At 38.9% G+C, this 22,113-nt stretch overlaps 1 protein-coding gene and 1 long non-coding RNA gene across 2 annotated transcripts; both read right to left on the bottom strand.

Moving 5' to 3' along the window:
* Nucleotides 1-418: 418 nt before the first annotated feature.
* Nucleotides 419-5,923, bottom strand: LOC102079020 (mucin-5AC). The gene is made up of 10 exons (XR_003218977.1): nt 5,536-5,923; nt 5,392-5,453; nt 5,157-5,299; nt 3,510-5,059; nt 3,346-3,410; nt 3,032-3,222; nt 2,468-2,706; nt 1,826-1,887; nt 1,596-1,741; nt 419-1,492 (listed from the first exon to the last, which is right to left on the bottom strand). It is a non-coding gene; the product is annotated as a mucin-5AC (long non-coding RNA).
* A 63-nt stretch (nt 5,924-5,986) lies between these two features.
* On the bottom strand, nt 5,987-16,082 carry LOC109196486 (mucin-22-like). Its single transcript, XM_025900785.1, has 9 exons — nt 16,000-16,082; nt 14,692-14,749; nt 12,583-14,181; nt 11,746-12,114; nt 10,036-11,709; nt 7,903-9,801; nt 6,413-7,798; nt 6,248-6,312; nt 5,987-6,123 (listed from the first exon to the last, which is right to left on the bottom strand). Exons 2-7 carry the CDS (start codon nt 14,732-14,734, stop codon nt 6,459-6,461), a joined length of 6,924 nt encoding a protein of 2,307 aa, XP_025756570.1. The 5' UTR covers nt 14,735-14,749; nt 16,000-16,082; the 3' UTR covers nt 5,987-6,123; nt 6,248-6,312; nt 6,413-6,458.
* Nucleotides 16,083-22,113: the final 6,031 nt, after the last annotated feature.

Raw genomic sequence — 22,113 nt, 5'->3', positions numbered from 1 at the left:
GGAAATCAGGAAGGGTGCAAAAACATATTTCACTGTACATGCATTTAAATATCATCGTTGTTATATCATTGATATAAGAAATTATATGCATGTGTTGGTTTATTTATATATCTGTATGTAGACGTGTAGAAGTGGCATAGAAGGTTGTTGAAATGGTATTACTAATTTTTTCAGTTTTTATTTTTGTGTATTGTTTATTCATCCTTAATTTTTCCTTTTTTCCTGTTATTTATGACATTTTATTTATAGTCATTATTGTTATTTATTTATTTTAATGTTGATTTTACAGTCCTACAAAGTAAGTTGGGATATCTCTTCTTGGTAGTCCCAGGAGGTGTACAACATGGCCATGTCACCAGGTCACTGACTGACTTCTACACACAACATTAATCATCTACAATTGTAAATAAATATGCCGTTACCAATGAGTTATTATTTAATTACATCAGTTATGAAACAAACAGGCCCCCTCACTGAAACACTGAATATGCTGAAAAGAAATGATTTTGGTTAAAAAGTAAGACATCAAGTCATTTTATTTAGACTGAATTCAATCTTATTTCACCCTAATCTAATTCCAGTGTAACATGCAAAACTAAGAATTTCATTTAATTTTATGTGTATCAACAATCTTTGATGGAAACCTAAAAGTGCCATGACAGTATCTCCTATTTGTTTTTCGTGATTAAAAAAAAAAATGAGACTAGCAGATTAAAGTGTGTTTAAAAATTAAGAGTCTTTAATTGAAGCTTCTTCAATTTATCAAGATAGACTTCAAAAGAATCTGCTTCAGAAGGAAAAAGGTGATAATAATGATATTTTTTATAACAATAGTATTCATAAATCATTTTAAATATCAGAATCACTTAGATTTAGATTTTTTGTCAAAGTTATCCAATACAACACAAACATAATACATACAATACAAGAATAAGATACATACAACAAATATATTTAAATATTGACTGGTAAAAGTGACTGGTAATCATAGGATATTAGGTATCATAGGTATCATAGGACAGGATATTTTCACACATCTTATATTTCCTGGATGCCAGGTGAGGTGATGCTATGTATCACTTCATTTCTTTCACAGCCAGATTCAGGAGCTGAGGAGATGCTTTATGGATAAAAAACTTTGTCTCACTGATATGTCTAACTTACATTATGACATTATCTCTTACATTATAAATTGACAACCAATGACACCTTCGTCAGAAATTATGTTCAAGTTTATACTGATTGATTACATAAAGGTTCGTTTTAGCTTTAGTTACTTCTAAATCATATTATGATTGCTCTTCATCAGAAGTTCCTCGTGGATTTTCTGTTGTAAAAATCATTTTTCATACCCAGTCACAGGAGACATTTCCTCAAGTTATTTCACAAGAGCATCAACTCAGATGTTATTGCTGGCCTGACAGGAGCCATGACAGCAGCACCATACAGGAGGCAGTGAGGAGACTGATCTTGTGGCTCACTCCATGTGACACTTTTGTAAATGTTGACAAAAAGAAAAAAAAATGCATTGCTTTCAGAAAACTGTTCTAAAATATAGAAACATGTTTGACATGATTGTATTAAATATATCTTACGTGTGCCGTTCACAAATATAGAACTGGTTTCAATGTCAAAGGGTGTCTTCTTGGCTGCATCAATCAAAACTTGCGCAATCTCATTCGCATTAGGGACCAGTGACAATGCAAATCCAATGTCCATGTCATTGACAATGGACCCATTACTGCAAAAGGAATAACCCCAAACTTTATTTTTTTACTTTATTTAGTTTAAATATTTGTGAAATCGTATACCATAAACAATATACCTGAATGCAGTCACGGTGATGAAGCGGAACGAAGGAAATCTTGCCTGGTAGAAAGGTTCAAGCTGCAGAAATATGAATAAACACACTGTAAGTATGTATTCATTGCTTTTTGGGCTTGTGCTCCTTCACTTCCATGTTATTTGTGATATGTTATTTGTATGTAATCTATGTAATATCATAGTGCAATTAATATTCAATATTTTCTTTCTGTTCATCCAGCTGCCCCTAATTTGAATGGTTAGCACATAATGAATATGTCACAGGCCACATTTATGCTTTATCTTTCTTCTTTGATCACTTAGAAATCATGGCATCCAGTTGGTAAAAATAGAAACTGCAGCAGTATTTACTGTGGAGTTTTAGTTCAGTTACATGGTGCAAATATTTTTCCACATTGTTTATTGGATATAATGTATATGATTTTTTTTGGCTCAGTCTGTATAATAATAGTAACAACGGAATAATTGTTGACTTTAGAAAGGAGACCTGAAAGTAGGGATAGAAAAAGGACAAGCATATCATTTGTTTGCTTTTTTTAAGGTATGCTACAGAAATACTGTTATGTGACTTTATCTAGAAATTATGCAATTAATTAGAGTACAGACATTTAATTATTGTTCAACTTGAAAAAAACAAACTTACTGCTGTCCTTATCAGTGTAGCTCGTTGTTTAAATGCTGTGGATGATGAAGTCAGCAAGTCAGTCGTAAATATCCCTTTAACAGATCTGAATTTCACCGCCAGTATTTTGACTGGCTCAGTGGTTGTTACAGTTGTAGTGGTTGTAGGGTTCACAGTTGTAGTTGAAGCTGTAGTTGTATTTGTTTCAGGTGTGGTGATTGTAAGATTTGTTGTGGTTGCATTTGTAGGTGTAGTTGAAGCTGTTGTAAATGTAAAAAAAGGAAAGAAGGTGTTGCTTTAACAAACAGTTCTGAGACATCGTGAATTTTAAATATGATCATATTAAATATTTTTCACCTAAATCGCTGACTGAACACTTTTTTTATACATATTAAATCTAATTTAAAGTGTATCGCATTAAATTGTTATCTTTGTGGGGGTTTTTTAGAAAATACTTATATAAATAATTACATGGGTGTTCATGCCACACAAAATAACTATATATAATGTCAAATATGAATCTGTGTATTGCCTTTTTTAAAATAAATGCTTCAGGAGCGACATGTGTGACTTCTGTTTACTTACTGTTTACTTGGGTTGCTACGACAGATGTGGCATTAATAGTTAACGTGAAGTTGTTGGGATTAGACACAGCTGTGACTAAGGTTTTTGCAACATCTGCAGCCTGTGGGATTTCTGCAGGTGTTATCGTGTTGTTAAACACAATTTCCACTTCAGCTTCAGTATTTGATGTTCGTGTTCTGGTCCCAGCTTGTCTAAATGAAGAAAAAACAAAAAATGTCAATTTTTAATTAAATATCCTAAATTAACAGTATTTTTAGTCATTCTCAATAATAAGCTTGGTGTTGCTGAAAATGAACAAAAGTAAAAAATATTACCTAAATGCTATGACAATAACACGGCTGAAAAGTAAACCATATCGAGCTCTATAGATGAATTCATACTGTGCAAAACAAACGTAGAAAATTAATTATTTCAGATGTTGTTGTAATCAGCTCGAAATTTAACAAAACTTGTGAATGCATCTCAGTATTTAACTCACCATTATTACCACTTGTGCCTCAAGTGCTTTAAATTGTGGACTGGTTGTATTAATGAGTGCATCATCAAAAGGTGTAAACAAAACGGCTGAAAGAAAAAAAACTGGTCCACGGACTACGGCCACTGCTGCTGTCGTTGTTGTTGGCTTTGTTGTTGTTGTTGTTTTTGTATTTGTTGCAGGCGTGGTGTTTATAAAATTTGTTGTTGTTGCATTTGTAGGTGTAATCAGCATTGCTGTTGTAGTGTTCACAGTTGTAGTTGAAGGTGTTGTAGGCCTTGTAGTTGTATTTGTTATAGGTGGGGTGTTTGTAAGATCTGCTGTGGTTGTATTTGTTGGGGTAGTGATCATCGGTGTTGTAGCATTCACAGGTGTAGTTGAAGCTGTTGTAGACACAGTAGTTGTATTTGTTACAGGTGTGGTGCTTGTAAGATTTGTTGTCGTTGCGTTGGTAGCTGGCGTCAGCATTGATGTTGTAGTTTTCACAGGTGTAGTTGAAGCTGTTGTAGGCCCTGTAGTTGTATTTGTTACAGGTGTGGTATTTGTAAGTTTTGCTGTGGTTGCATTTGTTGGGGTAGAGATCATTGGTGTTGTAGCGTTCCCAGGTGTAGTTGAAGCTGTTGTAGGCCCTGTAGTTGTATTTGTTACAGGTGTGGTGTTTGTAAGATTTGTTGTGGTTGCGTTGGTAGCTGCCGTCAGCATTGATGGTGTAGTGTTCACAGGTGTAGTTGAAGCTGTTGTAGGCCTTGTAGTTGTATTTGTTACAGGTGTGGTGTTTGTAAGATTTGCTGTGGTTGCATTTGTTGGGGTAGAGATCATTGGTGTTGTAGCGTTCACAGGTGTAGTTGAAGCTGTTGTGGACACATTATTTGTATTTGTTACAGGTGTGGTGTTTGTAAGTTTTGCTGTGGTTGCATTTGTTGGGGTAGTGATCATTGGTGTTGTAGCGGTCCCAGGTGTAGTTGAAGCTGTTGTAGACACAGTAGTTGTATTTGTTACAGCTGTGGTGTTTGTAAGATTTGTTGTGGTTGCGTTTGTAGCTGCAGTCAGCATTGATGTTGTAGTGTTCACAGGTGTAGTTGAAGCTGTTGTAGACACATTATTTGTATTTGTTACGGGTGTGGTGTTTGTAAGATTTGTTGTGGTTGCGTTTGTAGCTGCAGTCAGCATTGATGTTGTAGTGTTCACAGGTGTAGTTGAAGCTGTTGTAAACCCTGTAGTTGTATTTGTTACAGGTGTGGTGTTTGTAAGATTTGTTGTCGTTGCGTTTGTAGCTGCACTCAGCATTGATGTTGTGGTGTTCACAGGTGTAGTTGAAGCTGTTGTAGACACAGTATTTGTATTTGTTACAGGTGTGGTGTTTGTAAGATTTGTTGTGGTTGCGTTTGTAGCTGCAGTCAGCATTGATGTTGAAGTGTTCACAGGTGTAGTTGAAGCTGTTGTAAGCCCTGTAGTTGTATTTGTTTCAGGTGTGGTGTTTGTAAGATTTGCTGTGGTTTCATTTGTATCTGTAATCATTGATGTTGTAGTGCTCACAGTTGTAGTTGAAAGCACTGTAAATGTAAAGAAAAGGAAACTTGTGTCACTTAAAAAAAAAACAGTTCTGACCTATTGTTAATTTAAAATATAATAATATTCAATATTATTTACCAGGGTCACTGACAGTAACTGTGGTAATGTTGAAGAAAGTTATGTTTGGAGCTGCATTAATCAAAACATTTGCAATGTCAGTGTTATTAGGCACTGCTGTAGATGCAAACCGAATGTTAATGTCAGTGATGATAGATCCGTTTCTGCAGAATGAATAAACCAAACATCATTTTACTTGCATTAATTCATTATGTATTATATATTATATGGAATCTGCAAATAAAAAATAAATTACCGGAATCCAGTCACTATCATTGAGAGGTATGAAGGAAACGTCGTCTTATAGATAGGTTCAAGCTACAGAAACACACGCAATCAAAGATCTGTCAGTACGAATCCATGCAATTGACCATTGCTTGACTTGAAGATCAAAACTTACTGTTGTCACTGTCATCAAGGATCTTTCTGTAAACGCTGGAGATGATGAGTTCAGCAAGTTGTCTGTAAATGCCTCTCCAACTGATGTGAACTTCAACTCCTTTGTTATAACTGGCTCAGCAGTTGTAGTTGTTACAGGTGTAGAAAACAAAGAGCAAGAGCACAGCAATTGACAACAAAGTAATTTACATAACCACACAATGCTTTTTATATATATACATTGTAAATCCCATTAAACGTAGCATTTCTCATGTGTAGCACATTAAAAAATTAAGTGGGGGTTGGGGGAGGGGGGGACAAAGATGTTCATATTTGATGTTAAATATGAATAGTTGTATTGACTTGTTTCAAAAACAATCTTTTAGGAGTGACAAGTGTGACTTCTGTTTACTCACTGTTTACTTGGGTTGCTACGACAGATGTTGTATCAACAGAGAGATTGAAAGTGTTGTTGGGATTCGACACAGCTGTGACTAACGTTTGTTGAACATCTTTAGCCTCTGGGATTTCTGCAGGTGTTATGGTGTTGTTAAACACAACCTCGACTTCTGCTTCAGTATCAGATGCTCGTGTTCTGGTCCCAGCTTGTCTGAATGAAAAAGAGAAGGAAAAAACGTCAATTTTCTATTAAATATCCTAAATCAACACTATTTTTAGTCATTGTCAATAATAAGATTAGTGCTGATATAAATGAACAAAAGTAAATATCTTACCTAAATGCTACGACAATGACACGGCTGAAGAATAAACCATATCGAGCTCTATAGATGAATTCATACTGTGCGAAGCAAAGTAGAAATAAATTAATTAATTCAAATGTAGTTATAATCAGCTGGAATTTTAAAAGCAATGAAAATCAATGTCTGTATTTTACCTACCACTATAACCACTTGTGCTGCAAGTGCCTGAAATTGTGGACTGGTTTTATCTTCGAGTTGAGGCACAAAGGGTGTAACCAAAACTGCTGCAATAACGACAACTGGTGCACGAACAACCGGCACTGCTGTTGTTGTCGTTGTTGTTGCCGTTGTTGTTGGCTTTGTTGTTGGCTTTGTTGTTGTTGGCTTTGTTGTTGTTATTATTGTTGCTGTTGTTGTTGGTTTTGTTGATGTTGCTGCTGTTGTTGTTGGCTTTGCTGTTGTTGGCTTTGTTGTTGTTGTTGTTGTTGCTGTTGTTGTTGGCTTTGTTGTTGTTATTATTGTTGCTGTTGTTGTTGGTTTTGTTGATGTTACTGCTGTTGTTGTTGGCTTTGCTGTTGTTGTTGTTGGCGTTGTTGTTGTTATTATTGTTCCTGTTGTTGTTGGTTTTGTTGATGTTGCTGCTGTTGTTGTTGGCTTTGTTGTTGTTGACGTTGCTGCTGTTGTTGTTGGCGTTGTTGTTGTTATTATTGTTGCTGTTGTTGTTGGTTTTGTTGATGTTGCTGCTGTTGTTGGCTTTGCTGTTGTTGTTGTTGTTGGCGTTGTTGTTGTTATTATTGTTCCTGTTGTTGTTGGTTTTGTTGATGCTGCTGCTGTTGTTGTTGGCTTTGTTGTTGCTGGCGTTGCTGCTGTTGTTGTTGGCTTTGCTGTTGTTGTTGTTGTTGGCGTTGTTGTTGTTATTATTGTTCCTGTTGTTGTTGGTTTTGTTGATGTTGCTGCTGTTGTTGTTGGCTTTGTTGTTGCTGACGTTGCTGCTGTTGTTGTTGGATTTGCTGTTGTTGTTACTATTGTTGTTGCGGTTGTTGTTGGGTTTGTTGTTTTTGTTGCAGCTGCTGTCGTTGTTGTTGCTGTTGGCTTTGTTGTTGTTGATGCTGCTGTTGTTGTTGGATTTGCTGTTGTTGTTGCTATTGTTGTTGTTGCTGTTGTTGTTGGGTTTGTTATTTTTGTTGGAGCTGCTGTAGTTGTTGTTGCTGTTGGCTTTGTTGTTGTTGATGCTGCTGGTGTTGTTGTTGTTGGATTTGCTGTTGTTGTTGCTATTGTTGTTGCTGCTGTTGTTGGGTTTGTTGTTGTTGTTGTTGTTGCAGCTGCTGTCGTTGTTGTTGTTGTTGATGCTGTTGTTGTTGGATTTGCTGTTGTTGTTGTTGCTGTTGTTGTTGGGTTTGTTATTTTTGTTGGAGCTGCTGTAGTTGTTGTTGCTGTTGGCTTTGTTGTTGTTGATGCTGCTGGTGTTGTTGTTGTTGGGTTTGTTGTTGTTGTTGTTGCAGCTGCTGTTGTTGTAGGCTTTGTTGTTGTTGTTGCTGCTACTGTTGTTGTAGCCGTTGTTGTTGCTGTAGTTGCACTTGAAACTTCAGTTTTTAAAGCTGCAATTGCTGTTGTCTCTGTAGTTGCAGTTGAAACTTCAATTGTTGTTGTTGCTGTAGTTATTGTTCTTGCTGTAGTTGCAGTTGTACCTTCCGTTGTTGTTGATTCTGTAGTTGCTTCAGAAACTGTTGTTGCCTTTGTTTCTGTAGTTGCAGTTGAACCTAAAGTTGTTGTTGATGGTCTAGTTGCTGTTGTGCCCTCAGTTGTTGTTAAGGCTGTGGTTGCAGTTGTACCTTCAGTTGTTGTTGAGGCTGTGGTTTCTGTTGTACCATCAGTTGTTGTTAATGCTGTAGTTGCTGTTGTTTCTGTAGTTGCAGTTGAACCTCCAGTTGTTGTTGATGCTGAAGTTGCTGTTGTTTCTGTAGTTTCAGTTGTACCTTCAGTAGTTGTTGATGGTGTAGTTGCTGTTGTGCCTTCAGTTGTTGTTAAGGCTGTGGTTGCAGTTGTACCTTCAGTTGTTGTTAAGGCTGTGTTTTCTGTTGTACCTTCAGTTGTTGTTAATGCTGTAGTTGCTGTTGTTTCTGTAGTTGCAGTTGAACCTTCAGTAGTTGTTGATGCTGTTTTTGCTGTTGTTTCTGCAGTTTCAGCTGTACCTTCAGTTGTTGTTGATGCTGCAGTTGCTGTTGTTTCTATAGTTGCATTTGAACCTTCAGTTGTTGTTAATGCTGTAGTCACTGTTGTTTCTGTAGTTGCAGTTGAACCTTCAGTTGTTGTTGATGCTGTACTTGCTGTTGTTTCTGCAGTTTCAGTTGAAACTTCAGTTGTTGTTTGTGCTGTAGTGACTGTTGTACCTTCAGTTGTTGTTGATGCTGTAGTTGCAGTTGAACCTTCAGTTGTTGTTAATGCTGATGTTGCCGTTGTACCTTCAGTTGTTGTTGATGCTGTAGTTGCACTTGATCCTTCAGTTGTTGTTAATGCTGATGTTGCCGTTGTACCTTCAGCTGTTGTTGTTTCTGTAGTTGCTGTTGTTTCTGTAGTTGCTGTTGTTTCTGTAGTTGCAGTTGAACCTTCACTTGTCGTTGATGCTATAGTTGCTGTTCTTTCTGTAGTTTCAGTTGTACCTTCAGTAGTTCTTGATGCTGTAGTTGCTGTTGTACCTTCAGTTGTTGTCAAGGCTGTGGTTGCTGTTGTACTTTCACTTGTTGTTGATGCTGTAGCTGCTGTAGTTGCAGTTGAACCTTCAGTTGTTGTTGAATATGTAGTTATTGTTGTTTCTGCAGTTGCTGTTGAATCTTCAGTTGTTGTTGATTCTGTAGTGGCTGTTGTACCTTCAGTGGTTTTTGATGGTGTGGTTGCTGTTGTGCCTTCAGTTGTTGTTAAGGCTGTGGTTGCTGTTGTACCTTCACTTGTTGTTGATGCTGTAGCTGTTGGAGTTGCAGTTGTACCTTCCGTTGTTGTTGATGCTGCAGTTGCTGTTGTTTCAGTAGTTGCAGTTGAACCTTCAGTTGTTGTTGATGCTGTACTTGCTGTTGTTTCTGCAGTTTCAGTTGAAACTTCAGTTGTTGTTGATGCTGTAGTTGCAGTTGAACCTTCAGTTGTTGGTGATGCTGTAGTTGCTTCAGAAACTGTTGTTGCCTTTGTTTCTGTAGTTGCAGTTGAACCTTCAGTTGTTGTTAATGCTGTGGTTGCCATTGAACCTTCAGTTGTTGTTGTTTCTGTAGTTGCTGTGGTTTCTGTAGTTGCAGTTGTACCTTCAGGAGTTGTTGATGGTGTAGTTGCTGTTGTACCTTTAGTTGTTGTTAAGGCTGTGGTTGCTGTTGTACCTTCACTTGTTGTTGATGCTGTAGCTGCTGTAGTTGCAGTTGTACCTTCCGTTGTTGTTGATTCTGTAGTTGCTGTCGTTTCTGTAGTTGCAGTTAAACCTTCAGTTGTTGTTGAAGCTGAAGTTGCTGTTGTTTCTGTAGTTTCAGTTGTACCTTCAGTAGTTGTTGATGGTGTAGTTGCTGTTGTGCCTTCAGTTGTTGTTAAGGCTGTTGTTGCCGTGGTACCTTCAGTTGTTGTTGATGCTGTAGCTGCATTTGTTGCAGTTGTACCTTCAGTTGTTGTTGAGGCTGTGGTTTGTGTTGTACCTTCAGTTGTTGTTAATGTTGTAGTTGCTGTTGTTTCTGTAGTTGCAGTTGTTTCTGTAGTTTCAGTTGAACCTTCAGTTGTTGTTAAGGCTGTGGTTGCCGTTGTACCTTCAGTTGTTGTTGATGCTGTAGCTGATGTTGTTGCAGTTGTACCTTCAGTTGTTGTTAATGCTGTGGTTGCTGTTGTTTCTGTAGTTGCAGTTGAACCTTCAGCTATTGTTGTTGCTGAAGTTGCTGTTGTTTCTGTAGTTTCAGTTGTACCTTCAGTAGTTGTTGATGGTGTAGTTGCTGTTGTGCCTTCAGTTGTTGTTAAGGCTGTTGTTGCCGTGTTACCTTCAGTTGTTGTTGATGCTGTAGCTGCATTTGTTGCAGTTGTACCTTCCGTTGTTGTTGATTCTGTAGTTGCTGTCGTTTCTGTAGTCTCTGTTAAACCTTCAGTTGTTGTTGAAGCTGAAGTTGCTGTTGTTTCTGTAGTTTCAGTTGTACCTTCAGTAGTTGTTGATGGTGTAGTTGCTGTTGTGCCTTCAGTTGTTGTTAAGGCTGTTGTTGCCGTGGTACCTTCAGTTGTTGTTAATGCTGTGGTTGCTGTTGTTTCTGTAGTTGCAGTTGAACCTTCAGCTATTGTTGTTGCTGAAGTTGCTGTTGTTTCTGTAGTTTCAGTTGTACCTTCAGTAGTTGTTGATGGTGTAGTTGCTGTTGTGCCTTCAGTTGTTGTTAAGGCTGTTGTTGCCGTGGTACCTTCAGTTGTTGTTGATGCTGTAGCTGCATTTGTTGCAGTTGTACCTTCAGTTGTTGTTGAGGCTGTAGTTGCTGTCGTTTCTGTAGTTGCAGTTAAACCTTCAGTTGTTGTTGAAGCTGAAGTTGCTGTTGTTTCTGTAGTTTCAGTTGTACCTTCAGTAGTTGTTGATGGTGTACTTGCTGTTGTGCCTTCAGTTGTTGTTAAGGCTGTTGTTGCCGTGGTACCTTCAGTTGTTGTTGATGCTGTAGCTGCATTTGTTGCAGTTGTACCTTCAGTTGTTGTTGAGGCTGTGGTTTGTGTTGTACCTTCAGTTGTTGTTAATGCTGTAGTTGCTGTTGTTTCTGTAGTTGCAGTTGTTTCTGTAGTTTCAGTTGAACCTTCAGTTGTTGTTAAGGCTGTGGTTGCCGTTGTACCTTCAGTTGTTGTTGATGCTGTAGCTGATGTTGTTGCAGTTGTACCTTCAGTTGTTGTTAATGCTGTGGTTGCTGTTGTTTCTGTAGTTGCAGTTGAACCTTCAGCTATTGTTGTTGCTGAAGTTGCTGTTGTTTCTGTAGTTTCAGTTGTACCTTCAGTAGTTGTTGATGGTGTAGTTGCTGTTGTGCCTTCAGTTGTTGTTAAGGCTGTTGTTGCCGTGTTACCTTCAGTTGTTGTTGATGCTGTAGCTGCATTTGTTGCAGTTGTACCTTCCGTTGTTGTTGATTCTGTAGTTGCTGTCGTTTCTGTAGTCTCTGTTAAACCTTCAGTTGTTGTTGAAGCTGAAGTTGCTGTTGTTTCTGTAGTTTCAGTTGTACCTTCAGTAGTTGTTGATGGTGTAGTTGCTGTTGTGCCTTCAGTTGTTGTTAAGGCTGTTGTTGCCTTTGTACCTTCAGTTGTTGTTAATGCTGTGGTTGCTGTTGTTTCTGTAGTTGCAGTTGAACCTTCAGCTATTGTTGTTGCTGAAGTTGCTGTTGTTTCTGTAGTTTCAGTTGTACCTTCAGTAGTTGTTGATGGTGTAGTTGCTGTTGTGCCTTCAGTTGTTGCTAAGGCTGTTGTTGCCGTGGTACCTTCAGTTGTTGTTGATGCTGTAGCTGCATTTGTTGCAGTTGTACCTTCAGTTGTTGTTGAGGCTGTGGTTTGTGTTGTACCTTCAGTTGTTGTTAAGGCTGTGGTTGCTGTTGTACCTTCAGTTGTTGTTGAGGCTATAGCTGCTGTAGTTGCAGTTGTACCTTCCGTTGTTGTTGATTCTGTAGTTGCTGTCATTTCTGTAGTTGCTGTTAAACCTTCAGTTGTTGTTGAAGCTGAAGTTGGTGTTGTTTCTGTAGTTTCAGTTGTACCTTCAGTTGTTGTTGATTCTGTAGTTTCTGTCGTTTCTGTAGTTGCTGTTAAACCTTCAGTTGTTGTTGAAGCTGAAGTTGCTGTTGTTTCTGTAGTTTCAGTTGTACCTTCAGTAGTTGTTAATGGTGTAGTTGCTGTTGTGCCTTCAGTTGTTGTTAAGGCTGTTGTTGCCGTGGTACCTTCAGTTGTTGTTAAGGCTGTGGTTGTTGTGCTTTCTGTAGTTACAGTTGAACCTTCAGCTATTGTTGATGCTGTAGTTGCTGTTGTTTCTGCAGTTTCAGTTGTACCTTCAGTGGTTGTTGATGCTGTAGTTGCTGTTGTTTCTGTAGTTGCAGTTGTACCTTCAGGAGTTGTTGATGGTGTAGTTGCTGTTGTACCTTCAGTTGTTGTTAAGGCTGTGGTTGCTGTTGTACCTTCACTTGTTGTTGATGCTGTAGCTGCATTTGTTGCAGTTGTACCTTCAGTTGTTGTTGAGGCTGTGGTTTGTGTTGTACCTTCAGTTGTTGTTAATGCTGTAGTTGCTGTTGTTTCTGTAGTTGCAGTTGTTTCTGTACTTTCAGTTGTACCTTCAGTCGTTGTTAAGGCTGTGGTTGCCGTTGTACCTTCAGTTGTTGTTGATGCTTTTGCTGCTGTTGTTGCAGTTGTACCTTCAGTTGTTGTTAATGCTGTGGTTGCTGTTGTTTCTGTAGTTGCAGTTGAACCTTCAGCTATTGTTGTTGCTGAAGTTGCTGTTGTTTCTGTAGTTTCAGTTGTACCTTCAGTAGTTGTTGATGGTGTAGTTGCTGTCGTTTCTGTAGTTGCAGTTGAACCTTCAGTTGTTGTTATTGCTGTACTTGCTGTAGTTGCTGTTGTTTCTGTAGTTGCAGTTGTACCTTCAGTCGTTGTTAAGGCTGTGGTTGCCGTTGTACCTTCAGTTGTTGTTGATGCTGTAGCTGCATTTGTTGCAGTTGTACCTTCAGTTGTTGTTAATGCTGTGGTTGCTGTTGTTTCTGTAGTTGCAGTTGAACCTTCAGCTATTGTTGTTACTGTAGTTGCTGTTGTTTCTGCAGTTTCAGTTGTACCTTCAGTTGTTGTTGATGCTGTAGTTGCTGTCATTTCTATAGTTGCTGTTGTTTCTGTTGTTGCTGTTGTTTCTGTAGTTTCAGTTGAACCTTCACTAGTTGTTGATGGTGTAATTGTTGTTGTACCTTCACTCGTTGTTAAGGCTGTGGTTGCCGTTGTACCTTCAGTTGTTGTTGATGCTGTAGCTGCTGTTGTTGCAGTTGTACCTTCAATTGTTGTTAAGGCTGTGGTTGCTGTTGTTTCTGTGGTTTCAGTTGTACCTTCAGTTGTTGTTGATGCTGTAGTTGCTGTCGTTTCTGTAGTTGCAGTTGAGCCTTCAGTTATTGTTAATGCTGTAGTTGCTGTAGTTGCTGTTGTTGCTGTTGTTGCTGTTGTTTCTGTAGTTGCAGGTGAACCTTCAGTTGTTGTTGATGCTTTAGTTGCTGTTGTTTCTGCAATTTCAGTTGTACCTTCAGTTGTTGTTGATGCTGTACTTGCTGTTGTTTCCGTAGTTGCAGTTGAACCTTCAGTTGTTGTTTGTGCTGTAGTGACTGTTGTACCTTCAGTTGTTGTTGATACTGTAGTTTCTTCAGAAACTGTAGTTGCAGTTGAACCTTCAGCTGTTGTTGATGCTATAGTTGCTGTTGTTTCTGTAGTTGCAGTTGAAGTTTCTGTTGTTGATGATGCTGTAGCTGTAGTTGTACCTTCAGTTGTTGTTGATGCTGTCGTTTCTGTAGTTTCAGGTGAACCTTCAGTTGTTGTTAATGCTGTAGCTGCATTTGTTGCAGTTGAGCCTTCAACTGTTGTTGATGCTGTAATTGCTTCAGATGCTGTAGTTGCAGTTGAACCTTCAGTTGCTGTTGTTTCTGTAGTTGCACTTGAAACTTCAGTTGTTGTTGATGGTGTAGTTGCTGTTGTTTCTTCAGATAGTGTTGTTGTAGTTGTACCTTCAGTTTTTGTCGATGCTGTAGCTGTAGTTGAATATTCAGTTGTTGTTGTTGATGCTGTAGTTTCTTCATGTACTGTAGTTGGAGTTGTACCTTCAGTTGTTGTTGATGTTGCCGTTTCTGTAGTTGCAGGTGAACCTTCAGTTGTTGTTAATGCTGTAGATGCTGTAGTTGCAGTTGTAGATGCCGCACTGGTGGGTGGAGCTGGAATTGCACAACTGTCTGCAGCAGTTGGTGTAGTGGCAAGCTCAATTGTCACTATAGAGCAGATAGATTATTACGTTTAACACATACACACATACCAAAACCACATGCATAGATAGATAGATAGATAGATAGACAGATAGATAGATAGATAGATTTGACTTTTTTTGAGTAAAACAAGGAAGGATGTGACTAAACTAAATTTAAGAAACCCTCTCATATTGAGTAACATTTTTAAAACCGTTTCATGAAAAAATTGTCAAAAAAATAATAATAAAGGCATTTGAAATTATATATTTAATTCTTCAATAATTAATCATGCTACTATACTCCAAACTGATCAAGAAAAAGAAAAACACTTAAAAGAAGCTGTTAATCGACATGATATGAAAGCATGTTACTAAAAAATATGTTCAGATGTTACTAAAATATGATGAATTAAAATCTTAAAAGCTAATAAATTGTAACCAAAAAGTGTGGCACATTGTGTATGTATGTATTTTTATTTTATTTTATTTTTTTAAGAGCTGCATTCTAATTTTTGTAAAATAATCAGTTACTTACCCAGTATGGTTAACAAAACGGTCAATGTTTGACAAGCCCCCATTACGGCCTCATGTACCTGAATATGAATATGAATGTTTGTTATAAATTGATGTGGCAGTACTTATGCATTGACATAGCTTTTATTTATACTCTCTCCCTCTTCAGACAAAGTTGAAGTTGTTGCCAATCATGCTCTTCACATGGATCTAAAACACCGCTGCCCATAAGTGTTTGGTTTTTTTTGTTTTATTTGGTTTTGTTTATTGAAGCTTGTCTTTTTTTTAGGCCTGTAACCTCTACTTTTGTCCTCAATTTTATTTTCAAATGTTTAAAGAACACACTTCATGCGATGCTCTTTGGGAATTACTTTTTTTGTTCAAAAGTACAATTAAACCTGTCAAATTATATTTGCCACCATTACACCATTAGTAGATTCATTTTAAAAAATGGAAACAAAGTATGTTGTGTGAAGGGTGTTAGTAATGGTACATATTAAGAAATTATTATTTTTGTAATTGATAACACATTATTACATTGTTATTAATTACTTGATTAAATTAATTAACATTTGTAAATGGACTGATTGATATATATATATATAGTACCTTTTTACTAAAGTTTAGTTCCAAAACTACTTGGTGCTGCAAGCCTTATTCATGCCATCACACATCTATACCTACCCAAGCACTGTTTCACAAAGAATCATGTATATATGTACACTTTTGGCAAGCTTGAATTCAACATCTTGCCCAGGGATACTTTGAAATACTTGTTGACTTTTCAAAAAAAAAGTACATTGATACTAATGTGAGAACAGACTGGGTTTGTGTAAAGAATTTGTGTTCTGGGACACAAAAACAAGAATCGAAAGTTTATATTGCAGAGACAAGAAAAAAATAGTGTCCAAAAAAACAAATCTGTATTCTAAAAGTTGTAACAGAACAGACATAGAACAACTTCAGTTTATTAATTTATTGTGCTTTTTCCTATTTTCTAACAGTATAGCCATTTTTACTGGATACACTACTATATCATACACAGTAGAAATAATAATCATACTTCTTTCTCTTTTTTTTTACCTTGATACATTATTTTTTTCATCACTTTTAGGCAACAGAGTTGAAAAGATTTAGGTTAAATGAACTGTCTGCATAGAAAAAACGTTTTCTATGGCGTGAAAAAATATCACAATAGAACATTATTTTTCATCATAGCTTCAGGTTAAGTGTAACAAATGACAATAACCATTACACAATAAATTGTAACACAAAACGCCTAGCACACACTAAATTTACATATAGACCAAAGACATACAGATTTGCTCACCCTAGTGCCGTAATTGACAGAATCCTTATTCAGCCTCCCCTGTACCTGTCTGATCTCTTGTGATGCCACCAGTCTGTTCGGGCATTATATATTTGCTTCACAAATATGTGATGCCCACACACAATTCTATTGAAATGTTTTGAGCCACCAGTTGAAGATACAAAGATAAAAAGATTAAATAAAAAAAACATTCCTGAAAAACTTTAAGTCAGTTTCATGGTCCAGTAATCAGCATTGTTAGTCAGCATTCCACTGATGTGAACTAATCAGATGTGAAAATATTATCTAACAAACTGAATACTTTGAATTCAAATACTTATGATGAATAATCTGAAAATGCATAAAATGCATAACAAGCATTTTGAGATTAACTATATATATCTCCACAAATCTTCAATAGAATATTTTTAATTTCCTCTTCCTTCTTTCCCACTGTGACTGACAAAAAATACAGACAACCAGATGATGTCTGTCTTGTAAGTTACCTTTGGCTTTCACTTTGGAAGAGGAAGAAAAGACAAGTATTTAACAATGTATTCATTGCAATGTTTTCTTTTCATACAATCCACTGACTTTCAATGTGAGATCTATTTGCTAAAAATGAAACCAAAAGTGCACAATGACAGGTTTTAAGGAGTATTTGTGTGCCACTCAGGGTAAATAAAGCTTAAAATGTCTTTCCAGGCAGTCACATTTATTCTGCTTGAGGTGCTCGAAAAGGAGTGGGAGGAAGTAATACTTATATGCTCCCGGCCCTTCACATATTTAAAGCTCGGTTGTGTAGTTGTGCAGCTTTGTATTATTATTTGCATGATTTCCACCTGATCTGATTTCGGAATGATTTTCCCAATGATCTGTTTTTTGCCACTTCTGTGTTTTTCTTTCAATCATCTCAGTATTCTCAATAAAGTTTTAGTAGTTGCTAAATTTACCCTATGAAACTTGACCCAGAAATCACCAAAAAAATCTAAGCAAAATCATATCAGAAAACATCAGATTGACAGCCTGATGCAATAGAAAAAAAGAAAAACATTTTAATATGCACGTGATGGATCTCCTCAGATTAATTTTTAAAAAATCAATGGTTCTAAAAAAAGATGTAAACCAGGGTAAGAACTAAACCGAGTCCAGATTAAATGACTAAGACACATTTCAAGTGGCACTTCATTGTACTTGGAATTTTACTACATCTTTCTGTTGCTCTGTTTCTCTTTCTGTACTTCAGGTATTGAACATATACAGTGGCTTGCAAAAGTATTCGGCCCCCTTGAACTTTTCCACAATTTGTCACATTACAGCCACAAACATGAATCAATTTTATTGGAATTCCACGTGAAAGACCAATACAAAGTGGTATACACGTGAGAAGTGGAATGAAAATCATACATGATTCCAAACATTTTTTTTACAAATAAATAACTGAAAAGTGGGGTGTGCGTAATTATTCAGCTCCCTGAAGACAATACTTTGTAGAACCACCTTTTGCTGCAATTACAGCTGCCAGTCTTTTAGGGTATGTCTCTACCAGCTTTGCACATCTAGAGACTGAAATTCTTGCCCATTCTTCTTGCCACAGATTCTCGGTTGGATTCAGATCTAGACTTTGACTGGGCCATTCTAACACATGGATATGTTTTGTTTTAAACCATTCCATTGTTGCCCTGGCTTTATGTTTAGGGTTGTTGTCCTGCTGGAAGGTGAACCTCCGCCCCAGTCTCAAGTCTTTTGCAGACTCCAAGAGGTTTTCTTACAAGATTGCCCTGTATTTGGCTCCATCCATCTTCCCATCAATTCTGACCAGCTTCCCTGTCCCTGCTGAAGAGAAGCACCACCACAGCATGATGCTGCCACCACCATATTTGACAGTGGGGATGGTGTGTTCAGAGTGATGTGCATTGTTAGTTTTCCGCCACACATAGCGTTTTGCATTTTGGCCAGAAAGTTCCATTTTGGTCTCATCTGACCAGAGCACCTTCTTCCACATGTTTGTTGTGTTCCCCACATGGATTGTGGCAAACGGGACTTCTTATGGTTTTCTGTTAACAATGGCTTTCTTCTTGCCACTCTTCCATAAAGGCCAACTTTGTGCAGTGCACGACTGATAGTTGTCCTATGGACAGATTCCCCCACCTGAGCTGTAGATCTCTGTAGCTCGTCCAGAGTTACCATGGGCCCCTTGACTGAATTTCTGATCAGCGCTCTCCTTGTTCGGCCTGTGAATTTAGGTGGACGGCCTTGTCTTGCTAGGTTTATAGTTGTGCCATACTCCTGCCATTTCTGAATGATCGCTTGAGCAGTGCACCCTGGGATGTTCAAGGCTTGGGAAATCTTTTTGTAGGCTAAGCCTGCTTTAAAATCCTCAATAACTTTATCCCTGACCTGTCTGGTGTGTTCTTTGGACTTCATGATGTTGTTGCTCCCAATATTCTCTTAGACAACCTCTGAGGCCGTCACAGAGCAGCTGTATTTTTACTGACATTAGATTACGCGCAGGTGCACTTTATTTAGTCATTAGCACTCATCAGGCAATGTCTATGGGCAACTGAATGCACTCAGACCAAAGGGGGCTGAATAATTACACACACCCCACTTTGCAGTTATTTATTTGTAAAAAGTGTTTGGAATGATGTGTAATTTTTGTTCCACTTCTCACGTGTACACCACTTTGTTTTGGTCTTTCACATGGAATTCCAATAAAATTGATTTATGTTTGTGGCTGTAATGTGACAAATTGTGGAAAAGTTCAAGGGGGCTGAATACTTTTGCAAGCTACTGTAAATCTCTCAAACAGCTCCATGTTATCCCTTCAAGGTTGTTATTCATATCAGGCATAATGGCATCTTTATTATCTAGAGGTAGAGGTCTTTTATGCACCTAGAACACCTTATAAAAACATACAATTTTCATTTGATGACAATTATATCACATTTATGTACAAAAAACAGGTATTTTTGCTGTATTGTGATGCGACACATTGCCTGGCAATTCCTATGGACTAAAAATGACATTTACATAGTAAACAGGGACTCACAAAAATTGTTAAACTTCTTACTGGTGGTCTTTTGGCTCGTCCAGAAATTGAGATCAGCAGTATCTGTAATTTAGTGATAGAATTCTGGCACAAATAGATGGCACTCAGATTACAGAGTTGTAGAAAATAGATTGATTGAGTGATTGATTGATTGATTGATTGAATCTTTATTTTGAACATGTTGAAAAAGTACAACAACATAGAATTCAAAGAGACAAATAAACAAAGCAAAACAAAAGGAAAAACGAGCAACCACAACTATAAATAACTTTCATGTTCAACAAGGAGCAGGAAGAAGCATGAGCTTATTTAATCCCACCCCTTTTCCACTATGTAGTAATCAATAGACTACAGAAATACCTCCTTGTAATTACATATGTTATGTGTATTTTTCATATATATATATATATATATATGTTTCTATCTATCCATACATACATATATACACATACACACATATACACATTTTCAATAACCCCAGTAACACCTCAGAGGATACAAACCTACAGATATATATACCCATACCAACATACCCGTGCACCCGCACACACATGAAAATATTCGACAACAACACCCTATCAAATCTCTATCTCCTCCCTGTACCCTGTAAAAACCATATCCTTAAACCGCTTTTTAAACTGAGCCATGCTCGGACATTGCTTCTTATCTTTACTTAGTCTGTTCCACGGCTTCACTCCACACACAGAGATGGAAAAACTTTTTAATGTTGTACGGATACAAGGATGTTTTAAATTTAATTCCCCCCTCAAATTGTATCCCCGTTCCCTTTTAGAAAACAATTTTAGAATATTGTTAGGAAGCAGGTTATTTATTGCTTTATACATAATTTGTGCAGTGAGAAAATGAACTTGTGATGATCCTGGGCCATGTTGGCCCAGCATTCTTAGTTTTTGTGCGTTTTGTATTTTGTTCTTTATTTATGCCCTGGTTTCTAGGTTGTTCTGTTAAGATGTTCCTTATTTGATTACCCCCTGTGTGCTCCTCTGTGTATCTGTGAGCCCTTGTTTCCCCTCCTTGTGTTTTATTCCATGTTTTCCCCAGCCCGTAATGTCCCTGCTCTCTCTCCTCCTGTTTGAACCTCTGTGTACTTCCTGTTTTACTTTGACAGTGTCCCATCAGTGTTGCGTTTACTCCTGCCGTGTCTTGTTATGATTATCAGTGTCACCTGTGTTCCCCGTGTGCTCCCACTTCCCTCGTTAACCCTCTGTGTATTTATGTCTGCGTCTCCCTCAGTTCTGTGCTACATTCTCCCTCATTCATGGCCGGGTGTTTCTCCGAGTATTACATTATAGTTTCCCAGTTTAGGTTGTATGGTTTTTCTCTCGAGCAATAAAGCTGTGTTTTGAGTTCATTCCTGCGTCCATGAGCTTGCATTTGGGTCCTCATCCTGCCTGCACACAGCCTAATCATGACAGAAGAACGCGGCCACGACATGGACCCAGCAGCTCACAATCCCTCCGCTGAGCTCCGGGCAGATTTAATTGACACGGTGGAGTACCATTGCCAAGAGTGGGTAGCGCTGCCAGTTCCAGAATACCAGGAGTTGTTAGCCACTCGCTTACAGAGGATGGTTTCCGGACTCCCCTGGCTATTTGGCGCGCTACACCCCCTCATTCAGGACTTCCTTGTCTCCACCGTACGTATCCGCCCGGAGCTGTCTCTCCAGTATGAAGAGTCGGAGGATGTTCAGCCCGGTCCGCTGGAGGATTCGCGGCCCGGTTCATCTCCTCCCCCTTCTCGGCGAAAACGGCGTACATGCCGCCGTCGCGCCAGTACAGCTGAGCAGGCTTCACCCGTGGGAGAGAGTGACTGTGCGTCACACACTCAGCCCAAATGTTCTGAACCCGGACTTCATGACTTATCCACCACCGTGAGTAGCACTGTTTGGCCCTCCGTGGATATTGTGTTGCCTAACTCAGATAATTATGCCACTTTGTGTTTGGACTCTAGAGACACTATACAGCGAGGCACCTCAGTGTCAGATTATTCACCAGTTGCTCTCGCTAGTGATCTTTGTGTTTTTGAGCCCTCAGATTCTGGTAATGCTTGCAGTATTTCCTCTGAGTTAGCCAATATGGATGTTTCCACCGTAGAGTTAGCTGAACAAAGGACTGTTATTCCACACCAGCCTCACCTACACCTACACCTACTAACTATAAGCTAGACAGCTTAAGAACAGCAGAGTTGCTGAAGCCAGCCTGCCATAAGTCTCTGATTGCTAGTACTGTGTTCGGCACCATCAACCTAGTTTACCCTGTGTCAGTTACTGTTCCTGTGCTTCGCTCTCCACCTCCAGTTCCTGTACCCAGGGCAGCGCGGGCCCAGCTTTCCCTTGCACCCGTATCAGTTCCTCAGGTGAGGGTGGCTGAGGACCAGCTGGTCCCTACTTCCGTCTCCAGCCTGGCAGAGGCTCCGTTCATCCCTGCACCCGTACCTGCTCCTCGGGTGGGGTTGATGGACAGCCAGCCATTGCCTGCGCCTGTTTCAGTTCCCCGGGTGAGGTCAACTGTGACCCTGCCGACTCCTGCACTCGTCTCAGTTCCTCGGGTGGGAGCAGCAGAGGTCCAGCTAGCTCCTGCACCTACACCGGCTCCCAGGGAATGGGCAGCCAGAGCCCAGCTCGTCCCTGCACCCGTGTCTGTTCCTCGGGTGGGGATGGCTGGTGTTCAGCCAGGCCCAGTACCCGTTCCTGTTCCCCGGAGGAGAGCAGCCAAGAGTCAGACACCTGCTCAGTCACAAGTTCAGCTACCTGCTCATCCACCATCACTATAACCATCATCTCAACCACCACTACAACCCATGCTTTTATCCATAGCGCAGTCATTAGCTCTGTTATTAGCCCAGTTCCTTGTTTTGTCACCAGCTCATTCTCTAGTTCAGTCATTAGCTCAGTCACCAGCCCAGTTAATAGCTCAGCAACCCATTCAGACACTGCCAACCTCAGCTGGAAGCCTTTGTGAGCTTTCTCCGCCAGCTGAGGACTGCGTGGTGCTGACAAACTTTGGACAGACTGAAATGTAATTATTGTCAAGAGTGAACAAGCACTGATAGTGTAATCTACA

This window comes from Oreochromis niloticus, linkage group LG3 (genome assembly GCF_001858045.2).
Source record: "Oreochromis niloticus isolate F11D_XX linkage group LG3, O_niloticus_UMD_NMBU, whole genome shotgun sequence".
Lineage (NCBI taxonomy): Eukaryota > Metazoa > Chordata > Actinopteri > Cichliformes > Cichlidae > Oreochromis > Oreochromis niloticus.
The sequence above is the reverse complement of the archived record's forward strand: the minus strand, read 5'-3'. Positions and strand labels throughout refer to the sequence as shown.

What these genes read in the sequence shown, in the direction of transcription:
- LOC109196486 (XM_025900785.1), bottom strand. Translation starts at nt 14,734, where the DNA reads ATGGGGGCTTGTCAAACATTGACCGTTTTGTTAACCATACTGG. An exon ending in AGCATTAACAACAACTGAAG is followed by an intron (nt 12,115 to 12,582) that starts GTACAACTGCAA and finishes CAACAACTGAAG; the next exon opens with GTACCACGGCAACAACAGCC. An exon ending in AGAATCAACAACAACGGAAG is followed by an intron (nt 7,799 to 7,902) that starts GTACAACTGCAA and finishes TTAAAAACTGAA; the next exon opens with GTTTCAAGTGCAACTACAGC.